The sequence below is a fragment of the Nymphaea colorata genome, chromosome 12 (genome assembly GCF_008831285.2).
Source record: "Nymphaea colorata isolate Beijing-Zhang1983 chromosome 12, ASM883128v2, whole genome shotgun sequence".
Classification (NCBI taxonomy): domain Eukaryota; kingdom Viridiplantae; phylum Streptophyta; class Magnoliopsida; order Nymphaeales; family Nymphaeaceae; genus Nymphaea; species Nymphaea colorata.
This window is the reverse complement of record NC_045149.1, coordinates 3,706,854-3,725,651: the sequence shown is the minus strand read 5'-3', so window position 1 is coordinate 3,725,651 and position 18,798 is coordinate 3,706,854. Positions and strand designations below refer to the sequence as shown.

General features: G+C 38.6%; 1 protein-coding gene across 1 annotated transcript in view; it reads left to right on the top strand.

Annotated features, from left to right (window-relative positions):
- Window positions 1–339: 339 nt before the first annotated feature.
- Window positions 340–18,798, top strand: part of LOC116265978 (uncharacterized) — an 83,801-nt gene continuing 65,342 nt past the window's right edge. Inside the window, exons 1-7 of the mRNA XM_031647000.2 lie at window positions 340–762; window positions 868–952; window positions 7,846–7,976; window positions 12,138–12,240; window positions 12,359–12,373; window positions 17,947–18,092; window positions 18,188–18,380. Of these exons, the coding sequence (XP_031502860.1) occupies window positions 470–762; window positions 868–952; window positions 7,846–7,976; window positions 12,138–12,240; window positions 12,359–12,373; window positions 17,947–18,092; window positions 18,188–18,380 (966 nt within the window). The 5' untranslated portion in view covers window positions 340–469. The remainder of the gene's footprint in view (window positions 763–867; window positions 953–7,845; window positions 7,977–12,137; window positions 12,241–12,358; window positions 12,374–17,946; window positions 18,093–18,187; window positions 18,381–18,798) is intronic.

Below are 18,798 nucleotides of genomic sequence, written 5' to 3'. Positions count from 1 at the left end.
GCCATGATGTTAAGTTAGTGTTTTTGGCTATACCTTTTGCCCAAACATCATATCCTTACTATAAGTTACAACTTCAAAACCTAAGGCCACGTTTAAATTCAGATATTAAGCTTGAGGATTGAGATATAACTCTAAGGGTTTGGATTTGGATATCAAGCTATAATTCGGATTCAAAAATCAACTCAAGGTTTGGATTTGGATATCAAGTTATAGTTTGGATTTGGATATATTTGTTAATGTATTTAGTATCAGATCGGATATTTACGGATCCAAATTCGATCCGTTGACACATTTAAATGGATGACCATGGTAACAAGGTGGAATCCAAACGGAGGGAAGACGAATCGTTCGCTTGGCGTCACCGCCTTTGGGTTCAAGTAAATCCAACGCGCTGAAGTCTGAACATCGCCTTCTCACCATTTAAATACGAAGCCGCTGTCCCGGAATTCGTTGGGGACAGACTGGAGGCATGAGCGCGTCTCAGGGACCCCACTCTCTAGCCTTCAGAGTGATGCGCCTCTGCAGGCCATCCTTTAGGATCGACCATCCTTTGAGGCTTGATGCGTTGGATCACATCCTCGGCGAGGACTTCTTCGAGGACAATGCCTGCGACTTCCGGTCAGACCTTTGCTACTCGTTCTCTGGAGACGGGAAGAGGAAGCCGGCTATGGAGGACGTGGGATATTGGAGGAGGTTCGAACTGGCCGACCTGTCAGATCTCATTGGTTTCCCCGGCGTCTTGGTTCTTCCTCAAGCCTTCGGGTTCGCCGAGCATTTTCTCCTTTTAGGCAATTCGTGTCGGCTGTCTGCTTGATAAAAAGAGATTGGTTGCAGACCTGAATTTCACTTTGGCGTTTGCTTGTGCAGAGCAATTTACCTTGGAGAAACCTTTTGCAGTTACATCAGTATCAATAACAGCTCCAAATATGAAATTAGGGATATCATAATCAAGGTATACTCGACCTTTAAAAGAAATTATATTTTTCTATGTCTCACTTGTTGGGCAGCTGAAGTTCAGCCAATCCTTTGCTTAATCTAAATATTTTCTTATATCCGTTTTGTTCTACGATCTGCAGTTGGATTGGGTGGTTTACGAGAACCCTTATTAGCATTCCTAACAAAATACAGAGGCCTTGTTCTCCATAAAAAGGGTTGGTCCTTGTGCCATGAAAATCTCAATCAAAGATCTATGCGAACCAACAATTATTTTTGCGTGTCCGATCTTCTATCAAGTTCCCCATCTTACCATTCCAGTGACATATACTCCCTCATTATCTCACAGAATGCATCCCTAGGTATCCAACGGACGCATGACCTTGGTTTCAAATTTGTTGCAAGCCCCATCTTCAAGGAAACAGTTCCTGTTCCATTCTTATGTCCTGGGAACACTTACCTAAATCATGAAAGAACAAGAGTAGTTCAACTTTTGTGGTAGTATTTTGATATTAGACTTTTCATTGTTCGGGAGATGCTGTAAAACAATTTGTCCGCTTGTGGGATCTTCCACAGAGTTCATCTTCTTATCATTTCAGTAATCTGGCATTAAGAAAACAGTGCTGTGACAGGATGCACCGCTGGTGTCCTGCTGCCGCATGACCTTCCGTGGTTGCAAACTTGCTGCTAGCACAATCTTCAAAGGACTATTTCTATCACCGTTCTTATTTTTGGCAATGTTATCTGTATTGTACGATGTGCAACCTATACTGTATGCTTAGGATACACGATATGCTCGTGTATTGTAAGAATATCGATACGAGCGCCATATCATATAGTACGAAAAAAAATGCAAAAAAGGGGCCCGATGGCCCCTTTTTGCATTATGTTTTAAATGCTCTTCTCTCTCTCTTCTTGTTTCTAAAAACTCTAAGAGATGTGGGAGGGAGAGATTTTGCTTATTTTCATCAACAATCACTGAAGAATCATTGATTTGGGAGAGCCTACTAGCTGGTGAAGAAGCTTTTTGGTAGTGGGAACGTTGGGAAGCTTGGAGAAAGAGGGTTTTTTGGTTTTTAATTCCAAGAAGATAAAAATTACTCATTTTTACCATTGAATCATTCATGTCTCTTATTTCCTATAGTTAATCGTAGGTTTTGACTTGTTTTGTAAAGATGTAATACCAGACCTTGCATGGCAATGGTGTACAAGGGTGGATCCGTGTAATTTTTGTAAGCAAATCATATCAGGAGGGACTCTCGCTTTAAACACCATATAACTGGTACATACAACGATTTGGCTCAATGCACTGGCTCCCAAGAGAACTCATTGCCACCCTATGTCAAGCATCAATGCTTGAAGTTTATTAATGCCATGAAAGCAAATAGGATTGAAAAGGAAATGCATGAGGCAGATGTAGGATATGGGGACCCATATGAAGAGGAAGGAAGCGACGATGACAATGTTGAGCTCAAAGAAGAAGATGTTGGTGTGAGTCTAGGAATAGATAAAGGAAAAGACATCATGCATAAAGGTGGTTCTTCAGCTGCAACCAGAAAGAGAAGAGGTGCAAGTACATTTCACAAGGACGTGGTAGGAATCATGGTCGTATTATTGGGACTGGTGGTGGTAGACTACCTACTTTGAGGTCGAGTATTGGATCCAACTCGATCAAGGGAGTCTATTTCCATTGTGACAAACCCTGGATGCTTGGCCATACATGTCAGTGACTTCATATGTATTTGGCTGAACTAGGGTATGTGTCGAAAGATGAAGAAGAAACGCTATAGGAGGAAGAGGCAGACATGCATACAACGCTGGATGGGTCACCTGAGATCTCCTGGCATGCCTTGATGGGGGGATGAGGTGCCTCAATTAATGAGGGGTAGAGGGGCGACTGCGTGGGCGAATAGTGAACATGCTGGTGGATACGGGATCCACCCATAACTTCATTTTGAGAAATCAGCAAAGCTACTGGGCTATGTGGTAGAGAGCTAGCCAACATTCAATGTGGTGGTAGGAGATGGAAGCACGCTGAAGTGTAAGGGAAAGTGTAGTAAAGAAATACTAAAAATTCAAGGACACAGGTTTACCATAACCCTCTTCACATTGGCGATGGCTGGAGAGGACCAGGTGTTGGGTATACACTGGCTACGAGGCCTAGGAGAGGTGGTCTTGGGACTTTCTTGGGATGAAAATGCACTTCAAGAAGAAGGAACAAGGACCATTTATGCTAGAGGCTAAGGCCAAGAATCCGATTGTTGAGGAATCTGCACTCAAGATTATGAAGCATTCAACAACTTCATTCTTGTTAATGAACACAACAGAGTCGAACATGGGAACCAGAGAGGAGTGGCTTCACCGAGTGAAAATTAACCCTTCAAGACTGCAGAATGTATACGATTACAGGGAGATCTTCGTGATTTCTTGGCATCTTTGAACTGTCCACTTCATATCATCTCTTTCACCAAGATCCTAAAGCATTAGATTTAACCAGTGAACATAACATGTGCTTTAATAAAATGTCCTATGTCATGCTGCTAACATTTTACCTACAAGCTACAACCTTATAATTTGCTACATTATCTATGATAAATTGCACGACATTCTCAGGCCCAACTTCTTGTTTAACTTTATCAAAAATCTCACACAAATCATTAGCAATATTAGGAGTATTAGTCAAATCAATAGATTTCAAGAATATTGTACGTAAGGGGCAATATACAAGGAACTTTACCAATGTTCTATTCTTGATGTCCATCCACCCTCTGCCATTACACTGCATCTTGTGTCTTTCCAGCTCAATTTTAGTTCATCACAATATGCCTTTGACATCTCGAACTACAATATTAAGAATATTACTTTGCAATTTATGATAAAGAGGCTTTTTATACCCTCGGCCTACAAAAGCGATCACATTTGCTATAAGCTGAAAATGATAAGAGTTTGTTGCTTTCCACATTGGATTTCCAGTTAGCAATAGGGAATGGATGTCATAGAACCACCTCCCTATGGCATCATCTCTTGTGTCGATAATAACCTTTGAACACATGGCTATACAGATCTTAGGTTGAGCAGCTGAAGTAGTGTAAGTGGAGAAACAAATTCTTGATCGAGCCGAACCCAATACTCAAACCTCAAAGTAGATACACTGCCACCACCAATTCCAATGGTATGATCATGACTCATGCCACGTCCTTATGAAATTGTACTTGCACCTCTTTTCTTTCTGGTTGCAACTAAAAATCCACCTCTATGCATGACGCCTTTCCCTTTATCTGTGCCGGTGTGCCCAAACTGACACCAACATCTTCTTCTTCAAGCTCAACATCTTCACCTTGGCTTCCTTCCTTTTCATATGGGTCCCCATATCCTACGTTTGCTTCATGCATTTCCTTTTCAGTCCTATTTGCTTTCACGACATTAATAAGCTCCAACATTGGTGCTTGATGTTGGGTGTAATGGGTTCTCTTGGGAGCCTGTGCATTGAGCAACATCGTTGTGTGTACCAGCTATATGGTGTTTAAAGCGAGAGCTTCTTCCTGATATGATTTGCTTACAAAAATTACACACAACTTTTAACCTATCTTTGGGACCCCCCTTTGTACACCACTGCCATGCAGCGTTCGACATTATACTTTCACAAAATAAGTAAGAACTTACGATTAACTGTAGGAAATAAGAGAAATGGATGATTTCAATGGTGAAAATGAGTAATTTTTTACCTTCTTAGTGTTAGATACCAAAAACCCCTCTTTCTCTAAGCTTCCCATCGTTTCCACTACGAGAAAGCTTCTTCACTGGCTAGTAGGCTCTCCCAACTCGATGATTCCTCAGTGATTTTTGATAAAAATGAGCAAAATACTCCCTCCCACGTCTCGTGGAGTCTTTAGAAACAAGAAGAGAGAGAGAGAGAGAGAGAGAGAGAGAGAGAGAGAGGAGCGTTTAAAACATAATGCGAAAAGGGGACGTCAAGCCCTTTTTTTGCATTTTCCCCTGTATCATACGATACAGACGATGCACTTAGGATACACGAGCGCACCATATAGGTTTTCTAAACCTATACGTTACAGATAACATTGTCTTAGGCTATCATCAAATCAGGGTAGCTCTGGAGGATGTCCCAAAATATGGCCTTCCATACTCACGATAGACACTATGAATTCAGCATCATGCCCTTTGGCCTGACCAATGCGCCGACAACTTTTCCATCAGTCATTAATGACATATTGTGCCCCCTTCTACAGGCATGTGTTAGTATTTTTTGACGACACACTCATATATAGCAGGAATGAAGAGGACCATGTGGAACACCTCTAGTGTGTACTGTCTCTACTGCGCCAGAATCAGCTCAAGGCAAAGCTGTCTAAGTGTTCATTCGGGGCAACAGAAATAGCCTACTTGGGGCATATCATTAATTGCGGGCAGGTGAGAATGGAAGAGGAGAAAATTTCAGCAGTGAGAGATTTGCTGGATACTATTGCAAGTTCGTGAAGGGGTATGGGATGCCAGTTGGCACCCCTAACAGCGCTGACGAAGAGAGGCAAATTCCTATGAATGCAGCAAGCTGAAGATGCCTTCACTGCAGTAAAAGGGGCAGTATTTCTGGGCCAATCCTCATGATGCCAAATTCAAGCGCCATTCATCGTGGAATTTGATGCATCAGACTTGGGGGTGGGTGCTGTTCTCAGTCAGGATCAGCACCCATTGCGTTTTTCAGCAAGGCAATGGGGGTAACATTCAGCGGAAGGTCAGCATATGAGCCAAATTGATAGCCATCATGTTGGCTATTACCAAGTGGAAACATTATCTGATGGGCAGATGCTTTATTGTTCTCACTGACCATAGTAGCCTGAGATATTGTTTACAGCAACATAATTTATCAGCTAGCCGAAGTGGGTCTTGAAGTTCATGGGATTCGATTTCGAGATACAATACCAAAGAGGAAAGGACAATTCAGTGGCAGATGGCCTGTCCTGAGCTGCCACTGCCACTGCCACAGCCAGCCCAATGTCTGCCCTCTTAACGCTGTCTCATATTCAAGTCGAGCTGTGGAACCAGATTTGACAAAGCCACCAAAATGTCCAATCAATGCAAGAGATCAGGGAACGTTTGAGGAATGATCCCCTAAGGTGCTACTGGTATCATTGGGAGGACCCCTACCTGTATTTCCAACAACGTATCTTCATTCCACCTGAGACGGAGCTACCGCAGGTGCTTATGACCCATTATCATGATTCCAAGGCAGCGTGGCATGACAGGGTGGAGGGAACCTACCGAAGAATGCATGTTACTTTTTTCTGTGCCAGGCATGAAGAAACATATTTGGGAGTTCATTAAAAACTGTAATACATGCCAGCGCAATAAGTACGAAACCATGAGACCAGCCGGCTTCCTGCAGCCTCTGCCCATTCTGGAACAAGTGTGGGAAGATATTTCCATCGACTTCGTTGAAGGTCTGCCATCCTCCCATGGAAAATCAGTCATTCTGGTAGTTGTAGATCGACTGTCGAAATATGCCCATTTCATTGCTCTTGCTCACCCTTTCACAGTCAAATCTGTTGCTAAAACATTCGAAGACAGCGCGGGCAGACTCCATGGAATGCCCAGGTCCATAACCAGTGACCGAGATCCTTTATTTCTGAGCACCTTCTAGAAGGAACACTTCCAATTGCAAGGAACAAGGTTGCAGATGAGCACAACATATCATCGGCAAACAGACGGGCAAATGGAGGTGGTTAATCGATGCTTAGAGACATGTCTTCGATGCTTTCCAGGCAAACGACCAAAAGTTTGGTCTGATTATCTATCGTGTGCTGAGATGGCATTCTTCCACAGGGGTGACACCATTTGAAGCTGTTTATGGAAGGCCCCCACCCAATGGCAGACGATATCAACCTCACAGTGCCAAGGAAGCATCAGTAGACATTCATCTTCGTTGCCGAGATGCCATCTTGCAAGACTTGAACCACCACTTGGAACAGGCCAGAAACAGGATGATCATCAAATACAATCGCAGGCATCGTGATCACCAACATGAGGTGAACTCCTGGGTATACTTACGCAGCCGCACAGGGCAGCAGCACTCAACTCCCCAACAGGACATAACAAACTCTCACCCCATTACGTAGGGCCATACAAAGTAATAAGCATGATAGGGCCACTGGCCTATGAACTGCAGCTGCCAGAAGGGAGTGCGATACACCCTGTTTTCCATGTATCTAAGCTGAAACACTGTCCACAGGAGATCACAGAAAGAGAGATGACGAGTGCCCCTGCATTAAGAGAAGCAATTGGACTATTTCCCCATCGATGTTTGGGAACCAGAACTGTAAGGATAGAAGGAAAAAGAATCGAAGAGTGGCTCATTGAGTGGTCTGAACATGAAGAGGTACCTCCAACCTGGGAGAATGCAGAAGATATGAAAAGAAGATTTCATGAGTTCAAACCTTGAGGACAAGGTTATTCTCCAAGGGGGGAATGATGTTAGGAACTTAGTAGGTTTATTTCAGAAAAGCTTTCTAGTTAGTAGTCAGGCGTAAGTGGCCTGTTATATGGGTTGGGATGGTTTAGGGGATCAGGAAGTAGACCCTTGTAATAACCCAACCCCGTGGGTATAAGTATACTCTGTCCATCAAGCATTAGCCCTAATGAGAATTATCGATCTTTTTGCTGAAGCTGGGCTTCTGTTTTAGCGTGTGTGAGTGGGAATTAGCACAGCGAGGCTAATAGGGCACTTCCTTTGTTTTTTTAAAAGCTGGCTGTGGCATGCTACAAAATTGCATATAGAAATGCTGTCAATATGAATTATGAAGTAACATGACTTGAGGCAGTCTTTTGATTCTTATTTTTTCAAGAAGAGAACAAAATTTACTGCAATTAACAAATTCAAATTGTATATCTTTTTTGCAGGCAGAAATACAAACAGAAAGACAAAGAGTATTGCTCCTAGACACGGCAAGATCACCAGTAGAGTCTATAAGGTCTGGTGGACGATATGATTTCATTGTGGAGCATGATGTGAAGGAATTGGGGCCTCATACGTAAGCCATAACTGATAATAGGAAGTAGATAGTTATTGCTGCTTCAAAGTAACTTGTGTTGCACAAGGTCTGCAGTTAATATTTTTTCTTTTGAAATTTCAACAAGAACTGTATTTGAGTATTTAAAATTTTCGAACTTAGTTCTTGTAATTGGCTATCTAGCTATATCACTTGGGTACGAAATCTACGGATATAGGTGCCTGCACAGGTGCTGGTACGGGTAAGGTGTAGAGTACTTCTAAAAAACTTGGGCATAGGGACACGACTTTGTATATATATGTATATATATGCATCTAAGTAGATAAACAAATAAATTCATTGTTTACATTTATGTTATAATATATATATATATATTGCTGAACAAAAAAATGCTAAAATAGACCAAAAACATATCAATAAAATATAAAAATATACCAAAATTAAAAAAAAATTAAGTCTGTGGTGTCCAATCAGTGTCCCGCACCAGCACTAGTGTTGTGTCAGATTGCCACGGCCACGGGTACTTCCATCTTTTAGAAGTATCTTTGTTTCATAGCTACTTAGCTTGAATGTATTTCTCATCCAAAAAAGCTGTGAATGAAACTTTTGCATCACAGTGCCTGTCTCACACTTCAGGACCATGGGTAGGCTCAAGATAGAAAACTCGGTTGAAGTGAAAGATTTTAACGTATATGCCAAGTGAGAACTAAAAGTCAGAGCATTGGTTTGAAACTTGAGAGGATTCAGGATATAAAGAATGACTGGCACTGATTGGAGCATGTGTATATGGAGGAACATGTGAAAATTTGTTTTGTACTGCAAAACTGAACAAAGCTTTTAACAATATTAAGAACATTCTTGTAACTGTATGTGTGAAAGTATTTGGAAAACAAGATGACATACTGCAAAAATGATTTGAGCAAAGAATAAAGTGTTTAAGAAACATCAGTTTCTTTTTGCAAACTGTACTAGCATATCAGAAAATCATTTATTAAGAGAACAAATGTAAACATTCAATGACACATATTTCTGCTTTTCCTGCCAAATAATGGGATAATAAAAAATATGCATCCTGACGGTAAAACAGTGAGACTTTTATGGATCCACCATACTTGTCAGAGTATGATATCCAAGCCAATAGAGAGAAAATACTTTCAATTCGGAAAAACATACTGATAGAGAAACTAACATGCCAAAAGTGCCTTCTAACATTAACATTTTACAAACGCCTGTCTTCCAAATGTTTGTTAGCCGTTAGTGGAACAGATTAAATAGTCCACTATAGCCAAAACAATACACAAACGAGAATCCAAGTGTGGTTTCGTAATTGGATTAAAAAGTCATAAAGCAAGTTCTATATCTAGGTTCAAAAGTTTCATATGGGACAAACATTTGTGCTGTTACAGATGGCTTTTCAGGGTGTGTACCAGCGAATGGTTCATTTGAGTGCGACAGACTTTATGAGTATGTAGAGGTACTTCTTCTATGAGCATAAACAATAGGCTCTCTACAAATTTCTTCTATACCATTTACTTCAACAACGTCATGAATATTCTGTTAATTTTCTTGGACATTATGTGCATCATAGTGATAGGCAAGAGATCTATAAGAATAATCAATATCATCTTCAGAGCCAATCTTGTCAAATCCATTTTCATGTTAAAGAGGTTATGTTTCCAGTGAACTTAAGTTTCATTTTCTTGTCATGGCATCTATAACCTTTTGCGATTATCGATATCTTTGGTGAGAATGTTGTGGAAGGGAGACCTGCTTGATGATAAAAGAAGGAATGTCCTAGTTTGCTCAAATTCGAGTAAAGACCATGAAGAAATTCAAATAGAATAAGTATTTTTCAAGTTGCCTTTCCCTCCTTTCAATAGCTTTCCCTTCCCACCTTGGCTCCTGCAGTATCTCATTATTTTAGATTTCAAATCTTTCTTTAAAGAATAATACTTATGGGCATAATCTTTTCCATGTACATACGCTTTAGATATTTCCATGCTTCAATAACTTCTCTAAACTGGCACAAAGATCTGTGCAATACTATTAAAAATCCATGATTTGACCTTGCAACTTTCTTGCCTGTTTTTGAGGCTTTATAATATTGTTGAAAGACTTTTCTCTCCTTCTACATCCTTTCAAATTCAATGTATTGATGAAGCTTAGGTGTGGCTTTGGGTATAGTGCCGCCCCAAAAACCCTTTTCTTGAATATGGATCTCCAACATAGCTTATACTCGAATCTATGGACCTTGAAAGAGTTAGAGCATGAAGATGGGCCACCTGTTGAACGTTTGTCTAAATAAGCCAACCTCTAGAGCGTCTTTAGCTTCCCTTGTTTCACAATTAATTGACAAGCTAAACATGACCCTGCTTGCTTCCATCTTTGAACTTATAACTTAAAGTTATTTTAGAAAATTCACAACTAGGACATTGTACCTCTAATAAAGAAAGAAGATCATAGCTTGTAGATGGTTCTTCAAAGTCAAAATTAATGTCAACAGGTTCTCTTAACGCTACACTGCTATGTTGGTTGCCCAAAGATACAATCGACAATATAAAATAGATTATGACTAAACCTTTTCTATTGGTCTTAGGATGACTTCAGTTAGGATCCTCATTGGTGTTGCTTCAATTAATGGTTGACATGTATATCAGCTGGGTGTATGCAAAGTGTATATGGATCCTCCTCTTAAATTGAGAATACCTAATTTTAAAACTTTTTATCTTATAAAGCTTCATGTAGCAAGCACATGTTGTAACACCCCAAAAGGCTAATCCCGTATTGAAGATTGTAAGAGATCTTCAAGGGCATAAAAAAGAGGCTGTTAAAGTGGTTAGTTGTGCTAGTTCCTAGCCTTTTTGGGCATAGAACCGAAGCTGTTAGGGGTTGGGTTGGGTCGCTACAGTGGTATTAGAGCACTGTTCAACACTCCAACTTGGGGTCCTACATGCGAGGACGCGTGTGCCTTAAGGGTGGTGGATTGTAACACCCTATAGTTGTGTATTGAAAATTGTGAGAGATCTTCAAGGGCTTAAAAAAGGGTTGTTAAAGTAGTTATTTGTCTTAGTTCCTAGCTTTTTTAAGGTTGGAACCAAAGCTGCTAGGGGTGGGGGGGGGAGGTTGGGATCCGTCTGACTAGGGCACCAGCTGGAGATTGGGGCGGGACGTTACACATGTAGACCCACATGCTTCCACATGTGTGCACATGTCTGAAGCTATGTCACATAGGTGCGAATATGGATACGGACTATTTTCGGAAAACTTGGGTACGAAGTTATGACTGTATATATTTATAATTTCATATATATATATATAATATTATATATGTAAAATAAAAATAAGAATTCAAACAAATAAATAAAACATCACATTTATGATTCAAAATGTATAGGTTATCAAGAAGAAACTAATGAACAAAGTATGAAATAACAAACATACTAAAAAGAAAAAAAAAAAAGAGAAAACCCTAATTTTTGGATAGAAGTGGACTTGGTCGGCGTTGACCAAATCCGAAAAAGAACGCATATGGTCCTAGGTACGTTGACTGTACCTGGTATTGCTTTGACCATACCCGGGGCGTACCCGTGGGCATACCTGTACCCATACTTGTACCCATATCGGATCCATATGATACAATTACTGCTCAATGAAAGCAGTATCGGTGTGACATCGGCCCGAAGTGTTGAGAATTATTAGATATCCAAGGGGACTTTGTACAAAAGGATCTTTCATCCTCACCATCATTAGATCTTATTGTGGTGCTATAAATGAGAACCACTCAGCTATTCAGTTTATTTTTCTTGGGTCGCACTTTGTTGTCATGGAAGCTATCGTTAAAGCATAATATTACTAAAGGCATCCATGACATTTGAAACGTGGTATTTGGTACTTTGACTCTAGTACTTAGAAAACATGGTGTATTCACAGAATTCTGCATTAACTTTGCTCTGGGATTGAGATATTGACTGCTTGATCTTTTTGTTTATATATAGTTCTCTAAACGTGCATTGAATAGCTGACCTGATCATCCTCCTTCTTCTTCGTCATGCTGATAATTGGATGTAGGGTTTGAATTATTGTCTTGATGTCATGACAATTGGCCCATTAGATGTTATGATATTATTACTTCCGATGCATTCATTATTAATAGTTGCTTCTTTACTGCTTGTAATGTTTTAGGCTTGTGTGTACAGCACTGTATAATGATGGTGATGGAGAACGCAAATATCTTCCACAGTTTTTTAAATTTGTTGTTGCAAATCCACTTTCAGTGAGAACCAAGGTGTTGCCTGTTTACCTCCGTATACTGGAGAAAAATACTGTACATTTATTTAAACTCCAGTTCCAGCTGCATGTTTGATGTTTGTATATTGTGTATAATTTGTGACTGATTATTGCAGGTTCGATCGGTCAAGGTATGCTCGACATTATTGGCTACATTTTCAGGCAAAGTTTTGTTGCTTTAATTTAGTTAACCTTTTATTTTAGGTATTTTACCACTTTCTACATATCTGCTTCATGTGTTGGTCTTTTTTCTTTCAATTTTCTGAGGTCATGCTGTCTTCCTGCTAAACTAATTTATTGGTTTTGGAGAAAGAGGTGCATTGTTCTGAGAGAACTGGAATCATGAAGTGCATATTTGATTCTGTAAATCATGAACTCAATATCTTTTAATTACCTCAGCACACTAAACTTTGCCGTGGTTTTAGGAGGCAAGCTTGTTATGCCAGCTTGTTTGAACTTCTGTGTGGGTGTGACAAATGTATGCCTGTATGGGGTTTTTACTGTACTTTCTTTTGCTTTCTTTTTCTAGTTTTTGATTGGTTAAACCGGACCATGACTAAGTTGGACTAGATGTTTACTAACTCCAACAACTTTACATACAGCCCTAGTAGAACAGCTAGCATAATATTCTTGCTTATATATATCGGGGGATCATTGTCTCATTTATGTACTGCTTTTTTAAGCATTTTACAAGTGAAACATATTATCAATATTGTCTGAGGCGTTGGCGCTGTAATGCCTTGAGCCTCTTTGGCTGTCTATAGGGGTTGGTCCTCTCCTTTTTCTATGTTTTGCGAAGCATTTGCCTTCAATAAAATATATTATTTTTTATCTGCTTGTGCAATAGAATGCTTATTCGTTTGATCCTTAGTGTTTGATTATGCCTTTGTCCACATATTACTATTGTGATTATTGTGAGGATATTTTTGAGTTAATCAAGTCTATTTGACTTTTTTCTTATGAATATTAGGGTAATTTGTAGTTAGTCCATTTGAAAATGCACCCGGCGTTGTGCTTTTCAGATTAACATTTATATATCAATATATCTCAAGGGGAATGTTCAACAAAGGAGTATTCCTATCAATCACCTCTTCATACAGTTGATTGCATATACTGATGTAGATATTGTTGGGTGAGGGGGCCTAAATTGTTAGGATACATGTCTTAGGATTTAGGATTCAGCTTGATTATTTGTTTTATAATTTAAGTTTTTAGTTCTTATTTCTTTTATAATATTTGGGTATTTTTTTACTTCTGTTTTACGCTGCTTATTAGTAGCCACTGGGACATCCAATGGATACACTTTCTAGCCTTCGGAAATCCCAATAGCTCCTTTGTATCTTTCTCATTTATAAGTCTTTATGTCTATTTTCTAAAGTGTGTTTTTTGGGAGCTCTCTTTGTGAGAGTTATGTAATTCCTTCTACTTGAATACATATTTACTTTCTCATTTGTGAGGGTGTTTTGTGTGTGCAACTGAGTTGGACTGAATATTGTTTACATTCAGACATATTTTCTGCTGAAGTTCTGTGAGAACTTTTGAGATCAGAATTTTTGACTTCTGGGTTCATAAATCCTTTCATGGTTTCAGAGCACAAAGGTTCTGCCCAAGATTGTGTTGAAGTACTACAGCTGGATTGTGTTTCTATCCATATTGAAGTGGCTAAAAAGGATGAAGGGCTGATTGCTGTGCACTCTATTGGAAATTCACAGTCTTCTATGGCGTGTTCTCTTTCTTTTCTCTCCCACAAAAATGGATGAAAAAAAATATCTTTCCCTTCAACCACTTCTGAAGCTAAACTCCACCAATTACGTCACATGGCCATCCAGGATCAAACATCATGTTGGTGGAAAAGGTCTGTGGGATGCCTTGATGATTCCGAAAAGGAACTTAAACTTGTCCTAGCCAAGACTATTGATGGTAAAACTAAGGAATTGGAGGGGCTGAAAGAGACAAAGCCATGAATGATTATGCAAAGAAATTAAAGGAATGAAGGGTTGGGTATCACAAGTTGATGTCACTTTTTGTAGTAGTGTTGATACCTCCATAAGCGCCGAGCTGGCCAAATTTGAATATGCAAATGAGGTGTGGGAATTTCTTAGAGAGATGCATACAATGAAAAAGGCTGCCCATAAATTAAATATGCAAGTAAAAACTTCAAAATTGCAGCAAGGAGAAAAGTCGATTAAAGACTACCATGAATGATTATGCAAAGAAATTAAAGGAATGGAGGGTTGGGTATCACAGGTTGATGTCACTTTTTCTAGTAGTGTTGATACCTCCATAAGAGCCGAGCTGGCCAAATTTGAATATGCAAATGAGGTGTGGGAATTTCTTAGAGAGATGCATATAGTGAAAGATGCTGCCCATAAATTAAATATGCAAGTAAAAACATCGAAATTGCAGCGAGGAGAAAAGTCGATTAAAGACTATTGTAGAGAATTCTTTTGCTGCTATGGGATGAGTTATCCTTGTTTGAGCCCAAGTGGCACTGTCCTCAAGAAGGTACTCTTTGTCAAAAACAGATTTTGGAAGACAAATTCTATAAATTCATCTTTGGTTTAAGGCCTGAATTTGACATAGTCAAAACATCACTTTTTCATCCGCCAAGTGTTCCTACCATTCTTGAAGCTCTTGCTGAGCTGATAATGGAAGAAAATATGCTGATCTATGGAAAAGAAAAAGGAGAAAGTGTTTTGGCCTTTGGCTGTGTTCAAACCAAGGAATAATATGAGATCTTACCAGCCACCTCATTTTGGAAGAAATAATGAGGAATCAAGCAGAAAACTGATTTCTTTTCCTTGTGAAGAACCTAGACACATGAAGCATAAATGTCCAACATTCAAGAAAGCTGAAAAAATGGTAGCTGCAGCAGAAACCCTTGAAGAACCAGGTTGATTTGGAGGATTATCAATGAGCCAACTTGCAAAGGCGCTTCAACCGTTCCTTAAAAAATTCTCCAACAATCGGAGTTTTCACATCTTCATCACAAAGGTACGATTTCTAGGCTGCTTGATTGTGGAGCCTCCTTCCATATGACGCCGAATGAATCGTACTCGACTGATTGCCAAAATAAGTTATATCCGTATGTTTCAATTACTGATGGGACTTCATTGAGTGTCAAAAGTATTGGTAAATTTGAAAATGTGCAAAATTCTGATGGTTTTAAGATACTTGATATCAGATGTATTCCTGGATTGAATATTAATCTTTTGTCGGTTTCTCAAATTGCTGATCATGGCTATTTTATAAGATAAATTTTTGATATAGGACCTCCTCCCGGAAGGATATAGGAAAGGCAACTTGTACTTATCAATTTCTTGGGGCTATCCAAATATTTTTCTAATGCAGCCATAAAAGAAGATATCACTTTATGGCGTCAAATATTAGGTCATTCAAGTCTACGCAAAATTCAGAGTACACGTTCATTGAAAAGGTTTTGTAATGAAAGTTTGTCTTGTGATGAATGTATTTTAGGGAAAATGAAGTCCGTTCCCTTTGGACATAGAACTATTAAGTACATACATACTCTAGTCTAGCTATACAAGTGTATAATGTAGTATAACTATATAAATACATAGTTATATGCTAATCTATGTACTATAATTGTGAGAATATAAACTTACCTATCTTACTATATATTGTAGAAGTATATATATCTAATGATTTTACAACTATATCTATAAGTATATAGCTATGTACTAAAACTATACGAGTGATTATATAGTATAACTATAACATAGTAGCTATAAACCCAGACTGTACCGTAATTGTAATCAGTATAACTATACACCACACTATTACTACCTATAGAATATAATTATATGCCATATACTATATAACTATATATGCTATAACAGTACATAATATACAATATAGTTACAAGTACACAATATATTTTTTACACTGTCTATTTAAAGAATATATTTATGTGCACTAAGCACGAGGTTTTAGGCAGGTAAAGGTTTGTGCATGAGGGTAGGTTGATTCCCAAAGACCAATGCATGACAGTTGACACACATTTGTACATATTTTGGCATGTAAAATATATTATAGATAAGCAAACATTCTAGGTGGGAAAAAAATCACGGAGGTTACTCAAATGGTTAGGCACTTGAGCCTCAACATCAATCAACATGGAGTACAATTATGACTCAGACATGAACAGGAGTAGCTGTATCGTGCCGTATTCTGGCATGATGTGTGTGCATTTCAGGGTATCATATGAGGGTATTGTCATGAGACTTTCAAGGTAAGGCATTGGAGATTTTGTAGATTTGGTGGTGGGGGGTCTAAATAACCTTCACTCCATCATATTTGCATAGGTAATCTGATATTTCTTGGAGATGTAAAATGCTAACAAAAATTTCACTTTGTTCCAGAAAAAGTGGAACATTAAGCAATGACAACTACCATGATAGAGATAGTTTCATACAAGTTGTTAGGGTATGAGAGTTTACTCAGAAAACCCCATAAGATTATACTATGATAACAAGAGTGCCATCTATAACATAGTTACCAATATGATTCACCCTCCAGTTTTTCTTTGGGCCCACGTTTGACCATGTGGTATTCCACTATAGAGGTGGAACTTTAGTTCCAATTTTATGAAAAGTTCCAGAAAGAAATAAACATGGAACAAATGTGCCAAAAGTCGCCCAAGACTCTTTAAGAGGTTTTGGAACTTTAGTACTGGGAATAAAGGTCCATCAAAACAGATTGAACTTTTAAGCCTGGGGAAAATTATTTGACAGTTGCTTTTCACCTAAAAGCTACCCAGTATTAAATACCCGACACAACATTCTAATGCCCAGGTACGTGTATTCAAACGGTAGTCACAAAAAACGAGTTATTTTTGAAAAGAATGTGAGAAAATGAAATGCCGTTTAAAATTTAATGCTTTTAATGCGTTTTTTTCACTTTTTTTCATTTTTTAATGCCAAACAGTTTATTTTTTCATTTTCTATTTTTATTTGTTGGAAATCTACTGTTTGTGTTATTATGTTCTCATTTATTTTATTTTTCCCCCATTTTTAGTTTTTTTATTTAAAAAAACCATTTTTTCCCATATTTTTCAAGCCCACTGTACTATACCCGAGAAAAACCTTGCCATTTAAAACTCCAAGACGTTACTTGTGACTATGATTCAAACCTGGGAGTTTTCTTAATATATGGATTTTCTTGGGGAAATAAACGTCCAGGAGCTTTAAAACTTACAAATTTAGAGGAAAAAAGAGTTGCAAGACAAGTTCTTTAGTATTTTTTAAATAGTATAAACTAGTAAAATGACAAACTTCTTGAAAGCATGAAAGGAAAAAGTTGCAGTCTTGAAAATGTAAAAAAAAAAAAGAAAGACTGTTGTGAAGAACAAAAAATCGGATCATCTTTCTGGATGATACCACATCATTATTGTTTCTAGTTATATTTTGAAAAATATTGAGATAGTTTTGTGATAGAATCAACTAGCCTTGAAAGTTTGAAACGGTAAGAATGTTGAAAATTTACAAAATATCATAGATATTTATGAATTTGATAAAATGGTCTATCCTTGTTGCATAGGTTTTCCTGTTAATAATGAACTGTAGAATATCTTCTTGTGTAAAAGTTCCAGCTGTAAACTGTAAAGAATGTGATCATGCCCCTTGGTTCACTTTTTATTGTTATGGCCATCCACTTGTTCTGTTACTCGGCTTTTCATTGTCAGGAAACTACATATTTGGAAGCCTGCATTGAGAATCACACAAAGTCAAGCCTATACATGGATCAAGTTGATTTTGAGCCTTCGGTTCAATGGACTGCAACTACAGTAGGATGTGACTATGATAAACCAAATGCTGGACCGCTCTCGAGGTAACGTCCAAGGTATCTTTTCACTGCATGCAGAATCCCTTCTTGGATGATAGTTGACTTTTGCTGCTATCGTGCTGCTTGTTCTGCCTATACAGACAGATAATCAACCCTCCTGCTTTCGTTAGACCTGGGGGAACCAATAACTATCTTTATCAGTTGAAGATGTCCGTACATGAGCCAGCACAAGTGAAGGAAGAGGTAAACAGTGTCCTTGGTAAGCTTCAAATAACATGGCGAACAAATCTGGGTGAACCTGGGCGCCTACAGACACAGCAGATTTTAGGCAATGTAAGATATTGTTCTGCCCCTTGACAATTTCATCTACAAATAAACTACTGCAGTAAGAAGTTGGCCTACTATATTTGATTTTTAGGGGTCATTGTAAGCATATTCTTTGATATAATGACATTTAATAGTGACCACAGAGGTTTATCAGATGCCTAAACCATACGAAAGTACACCTAGTCATTATGCTTAAATTGAACTTGGGATGTAGTTATGCATGCAGATGAAAATGCTCATCATGCAAATGCCTTCATTTACCCATCACTTTTGTAGTCAAAAGTGGCCTTGCATTTGCTTCTGCTGCCAGTTACCTTAGTAACCAAAAGTATACCTAGGCATTGACAATCCTTTTGCGAGTAAGCTATAATATCTAGCTGGGGTTGCCCTGGTGCTGCATAGTTTTGCCTATGTGCCTAGGCTA